At 40.8% G+C, this 15,881-nt stretch overlaps 2 protein-coding genes across 2 annotated transcripts in view; one reads left to right on the forward strand and one right to left on the reverse strand.

Moving 5' to 3' along the window:
* ube2l3b (ubiquitin-conjugating enzyme E2L 3b) overlaps window positions 1-15,881 on the forward strand; it is a 189,632-nt gene that overhangs the window by 53,135 nt on the left and 120,616 nt on the right. The gene's annotated exons all lie outside the window — the stretch shown is intronic.
* Window positions 1-15,881, reverse strand: part of apba1a (amyloid beta (A4) precursor protein-binding, family A, member 1a) — a 38,611-nt gene that overhangs the window by 8,947 nt on the left and 13,783 nt on the right. The window contains exons 3-8 of the mRNA XM_061729667.1: window positions 9,797-9,895; window positions 9,640-9,679; window positions 8,649-8,794; window positions 6,117-6,203; window positions 1,683-1,868; window positions 158-337 (exon numbers count right to left, since the gene is read on the reverse strand). Of these exons, the coding sequence (XP_061585651.1) occupies window positions 158-337; window positions 1,683-1,868; window positions 6,117-6,203; window positions 8,649-8,794; window positions 9,640-9,679; window positions 9,797-9,895 (738 nt within the window). The remainder of the gene's footprint in view (window positions 1-157; window positions 338-1,682; window positions 1,869-6,116; window positions 6,204-8,648; window positions 8,795-9,639; window positions 9,680-9,796; window positions 9,896-15,881) is intronic.

Genomic DNA, 15,881 nt, shown 5'->3' on the forward strand with positions numbered 1-15,881 from the left:
AGGAATGTTGAGAATGATTTCTTAGTAGTAGAGCTAGCAGAGTAGTGGAGCATAGCACGGGTAAAGACAACAATCGTTGTTTCCATCATATATCCAGGTTCTAATGAGCTTACAGTTAAAAGGCTCTGCAAAGATGTTTGTACCCAAGCTTACTTACATCTTTGCAGTTGTCTGACTTGGAGAAGTGGACAAGGTCATCATTGTACAAGTCCTGAGTGCTTAGCAGGTCACTGTATTCCTTCTGACTCAAGTCCTCGGGGTTGATGCCGTTGGCCCGGAGGAATTCCTGGTAAGCCACACTGAACGCTTGCCCAATGGACTGGGCAATCAATGTGGCCTAGAAGATATGGAAAACTTCAATCATCTAAATAACTTCAATATAATATAATCTTACAGTCGTGTCACTCGTTGATTCAGCTGTGAGCTTTATACATATGTGATGAAAAGAGAAAAGAGAAACTTGTTGAATAAGGGGAGAGGTGGAGGTGCACTGGAAAGAAGAGGGATGAAGGTTAGAAGCAGCAAGACAGAGTACATGTGTGTGAATGAGGCCACGTTTCCACGTAGCCGGGTATTTACAGAAACGGATATTTCCCCCTCTACGTTTTGAAAAATACCCTCGTTTACACGAACCCGCATGAATACGATGTTAAGGTGCTATGAGCAGCCAAACCTGCAGGGGGCAGTGTAACGAGAAGATAAAGTCATGCTAGCCAATCAGAATCCTGGAAAAAAACATCAACAAATGACACGTGTGAAGCCTGAATAATATGGTTCCGCGTTAAATCGACGGCGTAGCCTACGTACGGGGCGCGTCGCCGCGTACCCTAAGCCGTAGGCTCTGCGTTGGTGTAACGCGGAACCATAAATCAGCTTTGACTGCAGTTACTTCCAAGATGAACGAGAGTCTTTCGTTTGGAGTGACAGAGAAGTGGAGTTACTTTTAAGTGTGACTTTAGAATATAAAACAGGTAAAATACAAGAAAATATTGACGGTGGCCAAACAAATTGTAAACACAGGTCTCACACATGACGCCGGTGACGTTTCTGTCTCATAATGTGACGTTCTGAAGCCTAAATGTCCATTATTCTCTGTTTACAAGCAAATGTGAAGACAGAGTTTTTGAAAATCTCAACTTTGGCCGGAGTTTTCAGAAATGATGGTTTTCGGTGACTTTGAGCTTCGTTTTCGTGTAAACGAACGGCCAAAACGCATGAAAACCACAGTTTTTGCTACGTGTAAACGGGGCATTAGAGGGACACAGGTGGAACAGTGAGGTAAAGAAGGTGGAGGACTTTAAGTACTTAGGGTCAACAGTCCAGAGCAACGGAGAGAGTGGATAAGAAGTCAAAAAAGGTGTGCAAGCAGGTTGGAAGGGAACAGTGTCAGAAGTGATGAGCCAAGCAATCTTGCATGTTTGGAGATAAAGTCAGAAAGGCCAGACTGAGATGGTTTGGACGTGTACAGAGGAGGGATAGTGAGTTTATTGGTAAAAGGATGCTAAGGTGTTAACTGCCAGGGAGGAGGCCTGGAGGAAGACCAAAGAGGACATTTATGGATGCTGTGGAGGAGGACATGAGGTTGGTTGGTGTGGGAGAAGAGGATGCAGATGGAGACGGAGACTCCCTGAAGGGAGCAGGTGAAAGGAAGGAAGGGGATTGTATACATTTGCTGGACTCACATCCTCAGACTCAAACACGTGGCATATCATCTTATACTGCCGTTTGGTGTCCTGACTTTGCTCCGATGCTTCCACATTCTCCTGAGAGTCTCGCTGGGGCAACCTCCGCCGGGCCATCAGAACAACGATGTTGCCAATGTCAGCAATGTAGGATATGGTTTGCAGAGGGTGGTCCATCATGGTGTCCTGGGAATTACAATCAATCATCCAAAGCAAACATAACTAATTATATTTGGTATTCTACAGTTTTAAACCCCAATACACTCAGCATCTTCTTACCACATTAATGATTTCTGTAAGCATGTTGTATATTTATGTCCCTGACTTTTGAGAACTTCCAAAGTTAAAGCTACATTCAGATTCAGATTCAGATTAATTTTATTGTCATTGAGTCAGTGGCCGACAGCCGAAATTGTTCCAGTACAGCCCGTCCAAGAGAACCAATTTATGAATTTATTAGGATCCCCATTAGCTGATGCAGAACATCAGCTACTCTTCCTGGTTTCACACATAACAAACACACATAACAATATACATTTACAAGTACAGAAACAATATGATCCATACTGATATTCCCTGCTTAAGTACACTTACCAGCCAAATAAAACAACCTTAACAGTAATAGTAATAATGCAAGATAACCTCAATAACAAAATGAGATTAAAAAGTAATAATGATAATAAAATATAAAATAAACAAACATCATTATAAGTGTGTGTGTGTGTGTGTGTGTGTGTGTGTGTGTGTGTGTGTGTGTGTGTGTGTGTGTGTGTGTGTGTGTGTGTTAGTATCCCATGTGTATTTCTACATGTGCAGAATTGTTCGCAGGGCGTAGTATGGAGGATTTTTTGTGCCAAAATTAAATAAATAAATACATCATTAATTAATTAAAATGGGAATTAAATATATCATTAATTAATTAAATGTGTCATTAATTAATTAAAATTTGAATTAAATATGTCATTAATTAATTAAAATACAATTCATTTTAAGTAAAAAAATATATTTATTATTTCAGCATTTAATTAATTAATGACACATTTAATTAATGATTTCATGTTGTGTGTGAATCATGAAATGTAAAACTGCATTTAATTAATTAATGACACATTTAATTAATGATTTTGTGTTTCTGAATCATGAAATGTAAATGTAAAACTGTCAGTTTCACTCGTCAAACTCAGTGGGTGGATTCCAAACACCTCATTGGTTCCCCTGCACATCAAGTCAAGGCAAATCGAATCAACATAATGGATTGTTGCAGGGCTTGTGAAGCATACATCCATGTTGTGAACACATTACGATACACTAGGTGGCGCTATTCACCTCTACGTTGGTTTGGATACTCTACTCCAAAATTTTTACTCTACTCCAAAATGTTATTGGACTCGGTCCTCTAACCACAAATGTTGAAACAGCAAGGTGTGCAAAATGTCAAAATCCTGCCCAGAGCTGCTGAGAGAAGCAGCGAGTTTAATCTTAGAAGCTCTGAGCAGAACTCCTCCGGCTCCAGCTCCGTCACAGCAGATACCTGCTGCTGCATCACGCAACTCTCTACAACACGCAACTCACAGCTGTCATGTTTAGAAAGGCTCCTCTTCTACCTCCAGTTTCAGACCAAAGCAGTGGATTCCACTAGATTTGCGTTAGCTCCGCCCACTGAGTTTGACGAGTGAAACTGACAGTTTTACATTTACATTTCATGATTCAGCAACACAAAATCATTATTTAAATGTGTCATTAATTAATTAAATGCTGAAATAATAAATATATTTTTTTACTCAAAATGAATTGTATTTTATTTAATTAATGACATATTTAATTCTAATTTTAATTAACTAATGACATTTAATTAATTAATGATATATTTAATTCCCATTTTAATTAATTAATGATGAATTTATTTATTTAATTTTGGCACAAAAAATCCTCCATATATTTCACGTAGTTTCAGTTGTCTTTTAAAGCTTGCTTTTGTTTTTTCTTTAGTAATCTTTCCTGGAAGAGTGTTCCATTCTATCATGGCTCCATATATAACTGTTCTTTGCATTGATTGTGTTCTAGCTTTAGGAACTATAGCGCCCTCTGGTGGCCTCGTGTGGTATGTATGTATGTCAGAGCTACGTGTCAGTTGGTTATATAAACAATCCGGGCATTTTAACACATTAATATTCCTAACAAAAACAAGGAGTGATGCATTCAGCCTCTCTGTGACTTTATCCAGGAGAGCTGGACATGCATTTTATTTACATTAGACCTTAGTGTGCATGGAAGGGCCGGCCGAGCTGCTTTATTCTGAGCTGCTGCAGCTTTAGCTGCAGCTTTCCTATTTCCTTCTTGTTCACCTGACCAGACCACGGAGCAATAGTCTAAGTTTGACAATACTAGAGTTTGCAGAACTTGCTTGGACGGCTGTGGTGTCAAAAAAGCCGAGCACCTTTTAATAACAGATATGTTCCTTCCCATCTTCCCAACAACAGCATCTATGTGTCTCGTCCATGACAGATTACAATCTACAATAACACCCAACAGCTTTGTTTCTTCCACCTGTTGAACATCTAGATTGTTTAAAATCAGGTTCAGCTGTGGTTTATATCTCAATGCATAATTTGTACCCAATACCATGCTTTTAGTTTTTGGTATATTTAAGACTAATTTGTTGTTGGTTACCCAGTCTAGTACTATGTGCAACTCTTCATTAAGAGTTTTCGTGAGCTTGTCAACTGTGGGTGCATTCATGTATATTGTTGTGTCATCAGAATACATAGACATATGTGCTTTTTTAAGAGCAGATGGAAAATCATTGGTAAAAATAGAGAACAACAATGGACAAGCAAACTTCCTTGTGGGATTCCACTTTCAACCTTTCGAGCCTCAGAAAAGCTACCATTAAAATAAACTCTTTGAGTTCTGTTCGTCAGATAACTTTCTATCCATGATAGAGCAGTTTGAGTAAAGCCATAATACCTCAGTTTATTTAGTAGTATGTTGTGGTCCACCAAATCAAATATAGCACTAAAGTCTAATAACAATAATAATAATAATAATAATAATAATAATAATAATAATAATAATAATAATAATAATAATAATAATAATAATAATAATAATAATACTGCTCCCACCATGTTCTTTTTATCAATTTCTTTCAACCAGTCATCTGTCATTTGTGATAGTGCTGTTGCTGTTGGGTGTAACTCTGTAAGCTGCTGCTCATCACGTGTCAGATTGTTAACAGATAAGTAATATTGTATTTGTTCCAAAACATTTTTTTCCAGAAGTTTGTTGGGAACAGGTGATAGGCTTACCGGTCGACTGTTAGAGCCTGTAAAGGCATTCCTGGTGTTCTTTAGTAATGGAATGACTTTAGCCTCAATGATCAGTGAATGGGGGTAGGACTAAATAAGTTTACACTTCTTCCTACTCCTTTTTTGGCACATGTAAATCAAGATAGCAAGTTTTAAAGGATGATTTGTTTTGTTGTTTTGTTTTTCTTAAAATTCTCATGAAGTGTTGTTTTTTGTTACATGTACAAAAATAAAATAAATCAAATCAAATAAAAAAAAAAGCCTCTTTCCAGGTTTGGGGGCAGACGTTACATTCAAGGCTCAAATTGAAAATGTGGCAAACGGGCGCAGCAACAATACACTTCAATAGCTTTCCATCTAAATGATCTATTCCAGGTGGTTTCTCATTATTTATGGACAGCAATCATTTTTCCACCTCTTCTATACTTACTTTACACAGTTTAAAGGTACATTTCTTATCCCTCATTATTTGTTCTTTTATACATTAATACGATGACCTACAACTGGATTTTGGCATTTCCTACCTTAATTTACTCACTTTGTCCATAAAGTAATTATTAAAATGATTAGCAATGTCAAAAGGTTTAGTAATAAATTCACCTTCTGATTCAATGAAGGATGGTGTTGACTACTCTTTTTACCCATGATATTATTCAATGTACCCCAGAGCTTTTTCCCATCATGCTTTATATTATATATCTTAGTTTCATAATACATTTTCTTCTTTTTTCTGTTCAGTTTGGTCACCTTGTTTCTAATTTGACAGTAGTCTGCCATTCTAATGGATTGCCAGACCTGGATTGCTGCCACCTTTGCCCCATCTCTCTCGTCCATACGTTCCTTTAACTCCTCATCAATCACAGTGCACTAACAGCCCTGACAGTTAGGTGCATGTTTATCAACCACAGGACACAACAATTTCATAAAAACTTCAAGTGCAACATTTGGATCCCTTTCTTTACACACATCAGTCCAACACATATTTTGGGTGCAGCCTTTGGTACCTTGGCTTTCTCAATTTTTCACATGGCTATGAGCCAACATCACACCCTGGGAGGACAACAATGGTATGAAGGTGTTTACAAAGGGAGGTGAGAAGACATATGATGACGGTCTGAACACATACCTGGGAGTCAGCGTTAAGCATCTTTATTCTCTGGGTGGAGATGAAGAGATCCACCTCCGTCATGGGCTGAGCTTCACCCTCTACGACCTAACCACATTCAGAAACTCATATTAAACACACATTTTAACAACATGTGGACAGAGAAAATGTCTACAATACCCAAACCTAAATTCTGCTGCACAAGTCTTTATTCTTCCCAAAGGGAAATAGTAGTCATGAGAAAGTTAGTTTCAACATCATGTCGCAATAAAATCAACATCATGTCACTTTCAAACCAGCATCATGTCACATTTGAGAAATGGCTATTTAAGTTTTGCATCTCTAACTCGCTGTAGGCAACAGTAATTCAGCTATCAGCCCTTTCTTTGATGGCTTTTGGCCACTTGCTAAATTCTGCGATATTTGATAATTCTGCAAGAGTTTTGCCTGAATTCTTCAACTCATCCTCCAATCTTCAACAAACAGTTCCTTTCTTCAGTCAATATTCCTCAGTTTATCTTATCTTCATCTCATTTTTGGGCTTCAAGGTTATTCTTCTACCTCATACCTTTTTCTTCACATTTTCACCTGACTAGCAATTTCCTTAATTTCAGCATTTTGGTTGCTTTTTTCACTAAAGTGCAGCTTTTATTCAGACCTCAGCACCTCAGCATTCAACCCTGCATCAACCCTTCAACCCTTCTAGTTTTGACTTGATATCTCCCAATGAGGTCAAATATAACATATGTCTCAGTTCAGTTCAGTCTGTGTGTGTGTGTGTGTGTGTGTGTGTGTGTGTGTGTGTGTGTGTGTGTGTGTGTGTGTGTGTGTGTGTGTGTGTGTGTGTGTGTGTGTGTGTGTGTGTGTGTGTGTGTGTGTGTGTGTGTGTGTGTAGTGAGGGTACACATATGGTACACACATACATCAACAACATACAATATACATCCAACCTCTGGTTAGATCTACAGGACATTTGGACCGTCCTATCTTCCAACTTCCCCCCAAGAATATGTGTAAAGCCTGATTTAAGGCTCTGCGTTAATCCAACCCAGAGCCTACGCCATTGCCGTGACGCCGTCATGACGCCGCCGTGAACCCTTCGGACTTCTCCGTCACTCCATTTCTCCGCGGTGCAGTACTCCCCCAGAGCACTAGGGGGTTGCGTTGTTTTCCAGAGAAAAGAAAAGGCGATTCCTGCTCGAAAACCCTCCAATGTGGCTGAATTACAACAATTTTATTGTTATCGTCGTCTCTAGTTGATTCTTTGTTTAGCTTCCGGTTGTTCCACAGTGAACAATGGCCACCGAGAGAGAACCGGAACTGGAAATGTGTTGCTACCAAGCAAACCAATCACAGCCCTCCCGTCTGCGTTGGGTCTGCGTCGCCTCGACACGTAGTTACATTTTTTGGGAGGTGCAGGTCAGGCTACGGCATAGGCTACGGAGAGACTCCCGCGTAGCCGCGTACCCTACGGAGTAGGCTTAACCAGAACCAGAATTCAGCCTTAAAGGGGACCTATTATGGCATTTAATGTCTATTTAAAACAGGCCTTGAATGTCTTAAAAACAAGCTTTTGATTGTTTTTTTCTATATAAATTAGAAATTCAGCCTCTGGGCCATGTCTTTATCTTTACCGTTTCTAACCTCATTATCTATGCAGGATTCTGAGTGGGCGGGGCTATGATAATGAGGCTCTGTGCTGATTGGCTGCCTGAATGACGCGATACACCGCTACGAAAAAATGGCGGAAGCTCCGGCCGGTGGAGTTAAGCCTGAATTACGGTTCCACGTTACACCAACGCGTAGCCTACGGCGTAGGCTCTGCGTTGGTGTAACGCGGAACCATAAATCAGCCTTTACACCGTGTCATGCATGCGATGCGAGCGAGCGTCAGCGACAAAATCAATTCCATTGCTTTATTTTCTATTGGACTGTCCTAACTGGCCGCAGCAACGCCGTTTTGATCTGAACATTTGTCGGACGTCCTGCTTCTCTTTTCTTCCTGTCGCTCGCGTTGAAAGCCGGTTGAAAGCGCTGTAGGAAACGGTCAAGGATGAGGAACGGCTGATCCAGTTAGTGGAAATGAAAAGTTATATCTATGATTCCTCCTCATTTCACTACAAAAACCTCAATAAAGTTCAGCTGCTGGAGGGAGATGGACAGAGAGACGATGTCACGCAGTGCTACGATAGTCGGACGCTCATGCAGTTACACGGTGTTGTAGTTGTGGCCGTGGTTTCACGCAACGGAATCTGGACGGCTCATCCGGGCGGCTGTACAGACACTGCAGAATTTGGTTGCTTTCCTCCTTCTCTGAGTTGGCAGGCTAAGGGGAGACCACTTTATATATGTTAAAGCAAGAAAAAACCTGTTTTTCATAATAGGTCCCCTTTAAGTAGAAGAATGCATGCAGTTTTAAGGCCATGGGTTGTCACATAAACTATAAATGTGATTTGGATTTTAAATATTATGGTGAATCAGATAGTCCTGAAAAAATACATATGCCTGCAACCCCTCAACTTGTCTCTGGGGGTTTACTGGTTGTGTTTTCACCTTAATGCGCTTAACTGCTTCCTGTGCCTGCATCATACGGACGTTCTTGGACGGAGTCTTTTCTGACAACAGCTGAGTGGATCCCCAGTAGACGGCTGCAAAGATGATCCCATTAATCAGGTCTTCAGCGTCACAAGGACCCGGCACTGGAGAAAGCGTGATTAGAAGAGCACAGGAAGCTGCACCGGTCAATGCTAATCATTTTATTAAACAGTTCTCATTGAGAGAATGAGCTGTGTTTAAGACATGGGTGTAACAGATGACAACAAATGTACCTGAAAGATAAACAAATGAAATGATGTAGTTCGTGCACCATACAAAATGATTCTAACATACAGTATATACTACAGGTATCATATGTTATGTATTAGTGTTTATTGTTGCTGTCTGTCCCTTTTCTTGCTTATTTTTCTCAACACCACAATGATTCACGGCAGATGGCGAACCTGTCTGATCCTGCATTTGATAGAAATGTCTTCCTATAAAATGTGTTTTTTTTCTTAAACCCTAACAATCGTTGTATGAATACTAAATAAATGAATATTTAAAAAAAAAAAGGTTTCAACCCAGAGCACAGACTGCACAAACATTCCTCTGTATTTATGTCTTGATCATTTCAAGGTTTCCTCAAACAATTTCATACATACTTTCAGAACTTTTGTTTGAATAATATTCATGTTGATTTGCTTAAGTCTTTAGACCTGTGATATTTTTTTGACTTTCTTCCACCACTCACTCATATATTTAGGTTCTTTCTCTTTGTTTGGGATGATGTAGCTGCCCTTTTGGATATCAGCTGCTTTTTCTCTTGTAAGCTCAAAAAGAACCAGCTTTAGACGTTCTAGTGAGCCTGTTGTGTCATCACCTAAACCAGTACATAAAGGCAGCAAGGAACTTCCTTTTTTATCTTATACCTTAGAACATGTACCTGTACTTCAGATATACTGTATTCTACATCAGCTTTTTGACATTTTTAATTATACACACTCACCTTCTACATACGTTGGAAAGGATGCAAGGCTCCTTCTGGACTATGGATGAGAAAAAATAAAACAATCTCATTTTTTTTTCAAATATTATTTTAACTTGATGTGATAGTTATATGCAGAGCAGTAGATTTCTTATCAATAGTTGAATTTAAAATCCACCTCTTTACATGAAGAAGAAACTTCATAGGTGTCATCTTGCAGCAGATGTCTGCTGGATGATTCTGCTCCTGGAGGAGAGGGCGAGTCTGGACATGGATACTGCAGAGAGAGAGGGGGAGAGAGGGAGAGGGAGAGAGAGAGAGAGAGAGAGAGAGAGAGAGAGAGAGAGAGAGAGAGAGAGAGAGAGAGAGAGAGAGAGAGAGAGAGAACAACAACAGGAACAAGTAAAGTTCTTACTCATGTCTCAAACACCAGTTAAATGCAACCAAACCTACTGATTAAAGATAATAATAATAATAATAATAATAATAATAATAATAATAATAATAATAATAATAATAATAACAAAATTTGGTGACTTTTGGGGAACTATCAAATATGGACCAATCAGATGAAGGGTGGGCACGCTTTTTGGCGTCTATCGTCGCCACGGTAACGCTTTTGACTGAGAAAAGTAATGTGCATCGTCGCAGGATGGAGACGCATATTTTGATGTATAACACACCTGGGTGCACGTTACGGTTCGGGCCGTATTAACTGTTGAAGGAATGGCATAAATTGCGCGATTAATTCAAAATGTTCAAAATGGCCGACTTCCTGTTGGGTTTCGGCCATGGTGCCAAGAGACTTTTCTTTAAGTTGCAACATGATACAGGTGTGTACCGATTTTCGTGGATGTACGTCAAACCGTATTGTGGGGCTTGAGGCACAAAGTTTTTTCTGTATGGACCAATCAGATGAAGGGGGGGCAGGCTTTTTGGCATCTAGCGTCACCACGGTAACGCTTTTGACTGAGAAAACTACATTACGGTTCGGACCGTATTAACTGCCTAAGGAATGGCATAAATTGCGCCAAAATTACACGATTAATTGAAAATGGCTGACTTCCTGTTTGGTTTCGGCCATGGCTCCAAGAGCTGATTTTCGTGCATGTACGTCAAACCGTATTGTGGGGCTTGAGGCGCGAAGTTTTCTAGGGGGCGCTGTTGAGCCATTAGGCCACGCCCATTAATGCAAACCATTAAATATCACATTTTTCACCAGGCCTGACTTGCGTGCAAAATTTGGTGACTTTTGGGGCACGTTTAGGGGGAAAAAAGGCCCTCCTTTTGTCGGAAAAATAAAGAAAGAAAGAAGAAAAAAAAATGCCTACAGATACAATAGGGCCTTCGCACTGTAAGTGCTCGGGCCCTAATAATAATAATACATTTTATTTGTAAAGCACTTTTCATAAAATGATCTCAAAGTGCTACAGAAACCAACAAACAAAATAAACAAAAAGGGAAAAAAAATCAAGACACATAAGAACCAGAAGTAAAACCATAAAAGCACAGAGACGATAAAGACATCTATGAAAGACCAGGAAAGTCTTCCTGAACAAAAAAGTTTTCAGACCCTTTTTAAAAGTGTCTGGGGTCGACGTAGCTGTTCAGGGAGGGAGTTCCAGATGTGGGTGTTCAGGGAGGGAGTTCCAGATGTGAGGGGTTCAGGGAGGTAGTTCCAGATGTGGGGGTTCAGGGAGGCCGTTCCAGATGTGAGGGGTTCAGGGAGGTAGTTCCAGATGTGGGGGGTTCAGGGAGGGAGTTCCAGATGTGGGTGTTCAGGGAGGGAGTTCCAGATGTGGGGGGTTCAGGGAGGGAGTTCCAGATGTGGGTGTTCAGGGAGGGAGTTCCAGATGTGGGTGTTCAGGGAGGGAGTTCCAGATGTGGGTGTTCAGGGAGGGAGTTCCAGATGTGGGGGTTCAGGGAGGGAGTTCCAGATGTGGGGGCAGCGGAGCAGAAGGCTTGGTCTCCCATGGAGTCGCGGGGGGTGCTGATAGAGGAGGTTACAGGTGGATGAGTGAGGGGTCAGGAGGTCTTGGAGGTATTGACGGGCTTTGCTATCGGTGCAGAGTTGGTGATGAGGTCATTGCTGTAGATGCAGAGGTGGTGATGAGGTCATTGCTGTAGATGTAGAGGTGGTGATGAGGTCATTGCTGTAGATGCAGAGGTGGTGATGAGGTCATTGCTGTAGATACAGAGGTGGTGATGAGGTCATTGCTGTAGATGGTGGTGATGAGGTCATTGCTGTAGATGCAGAGGTGGTGATGAGGTCATTGCTGTAGATGCAGAGGTTGTGATGAGGTCATTGCTGTAGATGCAGAGGTGGTGTTGAGGTCAGTGCTGTAGATGCAGAGGTGGTGTTGAGGTCATTGCTGTAGATGCAGAGGTGGTGATGAGGTCATTGCTGTAGATGCAGAGGTGGTGATGAGGTCATTGCTGTAGATGCAGAGGTGGTGATGAGGTCATTGCTGTAGATGCAGAGGTGGTGATGAGGTCATTGCTGTAGATGCAGAGGTGGGTGATGAGGGCGATCTTGTATTGGATTCTTCAGGTTATGGGAAGCCAGTGTAGGTTCTGAAGAATAGGGGTGATATGGTCGTATTTGCGAGTTTTCATCAGAGTTCAGGCAGCACAGTTCTGAATGAATTGAAGTTTCTGGATGTGTTTGTTGGAGATACCAATGAGCAAGCTGTTACAGCAGTCGATAACGATGAGCAAGCTGTTACAGCAGTCGATAACGATGAGCAAGCTGTTACAGTAGTCGATACCGATGAGCAGGCTGTTACAGTAGTCGATACCGATGAGCAGGCTGTTACAGTAGTAGATACCGATGAGCAGGCTGTTACAGTAGTCGATACCGATGAGCAGGCTGTTACAGTAGTCGAGTACCGATGAGCAGGCTGTTACAGTAGTCGAGTACCGATGAGCCGGCTGTTACAGTAGTCGAGTACCGATGAGCAGGCTGTTACAGTAGTCGATACCGATGAGCAGGCTGTTACAGTAGTCGAGTACCGATGAGCAGGCTGTTACAGTAGTCGAGTACCGATGAGCAGGCTGTTACAGTAGTCGATACCGATGAGCAGGCTGTTACAGTAGTCGAGTACCGATGAGCAGGCTGTTACAGTAGTCGAGTACCGATGAGCAGGCTGTTACAGTAGTCGAGTACCGATGAGCCGGCTGTTACAGTAGTCGAGTACCGATGAGCAGGCTGTTACAGTAGTCGATACCGATGAGCAGGCTGTTACAGTAGTCGAGTACCGATGAGCAGGCTGTTACAGTAGTCTATAATGATGGGCAGGCTATAACAGTAGTCTATACTGATGAGCAGGCTGTTACAGTAGTCGATACCGATGAGCAGGCTGTTAAAGTAGTCGATACCGATGAGCAGGCTGTTACAGTAGTCGAGTACCGATGAGCAGGCTGTTACAGTAGTCTATAATGATGAGCAGGCTATAACAGTAGTCTATACCGATGAGCAGGCTGTTACAGTAGTCGATACTGATGAGCAAGCTGTTACAGTAGTCGATACCGATGAGCAGGCTGTTACAGTAGTAGATACCGATGAGCAGGCTGTTACAGTAGTCGATACCGATGAGCAGGCTGTTACAGTAGTAGATACCGATGAGCAGGCTGTTACAGTAGTCGAGTACCGATGAGCAGGCTGTTACAGTAGTCTATAATGATGAGCAGGCTATAACAGTAGTCTATACCGATGAGCAGGCTGTTACAGTAGTCGATACCGATAAGCAGGCTGTTACAGTAGTCCAGTACCAGTATTATGGCATCTAATACCTATTTTAAACAGGCCTTGAATGTCTTAAAAACAAGCTTTTGATTTTTTTTGCTAAATAAATAGGGGTGTAACAATATATCGTGCCACAAAATTTCGTGATACAAAAACGTCACAATACGTGTCGTGGAGGTGAAAAAGTGTATCGCAATATTGGAATATTAATATTAATCTATTGTGTTAACTAGTAACACGCATCCGAAAAAAGAAAAAAGTCAAATCATACATGAGAGAAACTATTCAGTTTGTGGCAAAATATTTGTACTTGTATGAAACTGAAGATGCATAATGCAAACCTGACATTTACTTTTAGTTCAGTTTGTGGAAAATGGTTGGCCTTGTTTTTTCTTTAAAACTTAAACAGTTATAAAGCATTACAAACTGTAACAATAGGGCAAACGCAGAGTATTGTTTTGTATTTTGTGTTTTTCAAATAAAAGACCATTTTTTCCAGTCATATGTTCCTCATTCAAGGTTGTTAAAAAAATACTGCTATAATATCGTATCGTATCGTTATCGTTATCGTGACCTCAATATCGTGTATCGTACCATATCGTGAGATTAGTGTATCGTTACACCCCTATAAATAAATTAGAAATTCAGCCTCTGAGCCATGTCTTTATCTTCCCATTCTATAACCTCATTATCTATGCAGGATTCTGAGTGGGCGGGGCTATGATAATGAGGCACTGTGCTGATTGGCTGCCTGAATGACGCGTAGAAAATGGCGGAAGATCCGGCCGGCGGAGTTAGTTGTGGGCGTGGTTTCACGCATCGGAGGGCAACCTATGTAAATCGCATTTTAGTTACGTAACGACGGGAGCAGAATCTTATTGTCTCGTAGATCCACATCACACTGGACGGATCATCCGGGCGGCTGTACAGACACTGCAGAATTTGGTTGCTTTCCTCCTTCTCTGAGTTGGCAGGCTGAGGGGAGACCACTTTATATATGTTAAAGCAAGAAAAAACTTGTTTTTTTCCTTCAAGTGTGTACAAGACAATGATCAAAAAAATATTCTTGTTCTGTCATAAATGACCAATTTCCATTTTATGCTTAGTGACAGCTTTTGGTGGCAAAAACCTAGCTGGGGAAATAATAAAACAGGTGCCAGCTCGTTGGAGATATAACAAAGCTATGAAATTAATTACAACTTTAAGATATTTGGGGAAATGTAACTCACTGGTGCAAATCTAGAGCAGTGTTTCCCAGCCCTGGTCCTCAGGGCACACGTACCCTCTAAGTTTAAGATCTTTCCTTGCTCAAACGCACCTGATGAGATAATCATTCGCTTGTCATCCAGGTCTACACAGGTCTGTCAATAGCCCACTCATTTGAGCCAGGTGTGTCCCAGAGAACCACAATAACATCATCTTGATATAAGTGCTGAGTCCTGCAAAGAGCTGGATCTTCTAACTAGTTCTGATGAGCAGAAAAGTTTACTAGCTGCAGAAGTGCCCCTTAAGTCCTGAGTCTTTAGGTTGCTCTTAAAAGTGGGTACAGACCCGCTGATCAGACAGAGTTTGGTAGGTCGTTCCACCATCGGGAACAATGGAGGAGAGAAGTCTGGTACTGATTTCACGCCACGTTGTGGTGGCAGGAGTATGAAGTGCAGGACCACTCAGGAACTCTTTACCTTCTGCCATCAGACGCCTTAACAGCTGACAGGAGTCTGTAACAACCAGAGCTGGGTAGAGTAGCCAAAAATTGTACTCAAGTAAAAGTACTGTTACTTCAGAATAATATGACTCAAGTAGAAGTAAAAAGTAGTCATCCAAATAATTACTTGAGTAAAAGTAAAAAAGTACTTGGTGAAAAAACTACTCAAGTACTGAGTAACTGTTGAGTAACGTCTGATTTATTTTTTTAACACAACCATTCAAACAAAAGTACAAAATAATCATCTTCAGGCAAATTAAATCAATAAAATAATAAAATAAATTAAAATGAATTAAAAATAGCTTAAATTAAAATAATATTAAGGTAAATTCAAGTACTTTAATAAATAATAATATAATAACAAAATAAAAAAATTAATTAAGCACAAGTAGCACAAAATTTCCAGCCTTTCTACTTTTCTTTTTTAACCAGCAGAACTAGAACAAACATGAACTCATAGAAACTCTGTGTGTGTTTGAGTCTGTGTAAATGTGACAAAACATGCAAAAACAAACATTTTTCCCAAAGAATCACCTAGTGATGTCATGAGATTGACGCGTACGTGGATAAAAGGGATAAAAGAAAAGTAACAGCTCAACGTAGCCTAATGTAGCGGAGGAAGAGGAACAGTTTCTCCTTCACAAATCTACTCAAGTAAAAGTAAAAAGTATAGTGATTCAGAACTACTCCTAAAAGTACAACATTTCCCAAAACTTACTCAAGTAAATGTAACGGAGTAAATGTAACTCGTTATTACCCACCCTCTGGTAACAACAGATTGCACTACTGCACCGCTTTACTGGCTGTTTACAT

This window comes from Cololabis saira, chromosome 9, assembly GCF_033807715.1.
Source record: "Cololabis saira isolate AMF1-May2022 chromosome 9, fColSai1.1, whole genome shotgun sequence".
In the NCBI taxonomy this organism is placed as follows: domain Eukaryota; kingdom Metazoa; phylum Chordata; class Actinopteri; order Beloniformes; family Belonidae; genus Cololabis; species Cololabis saira.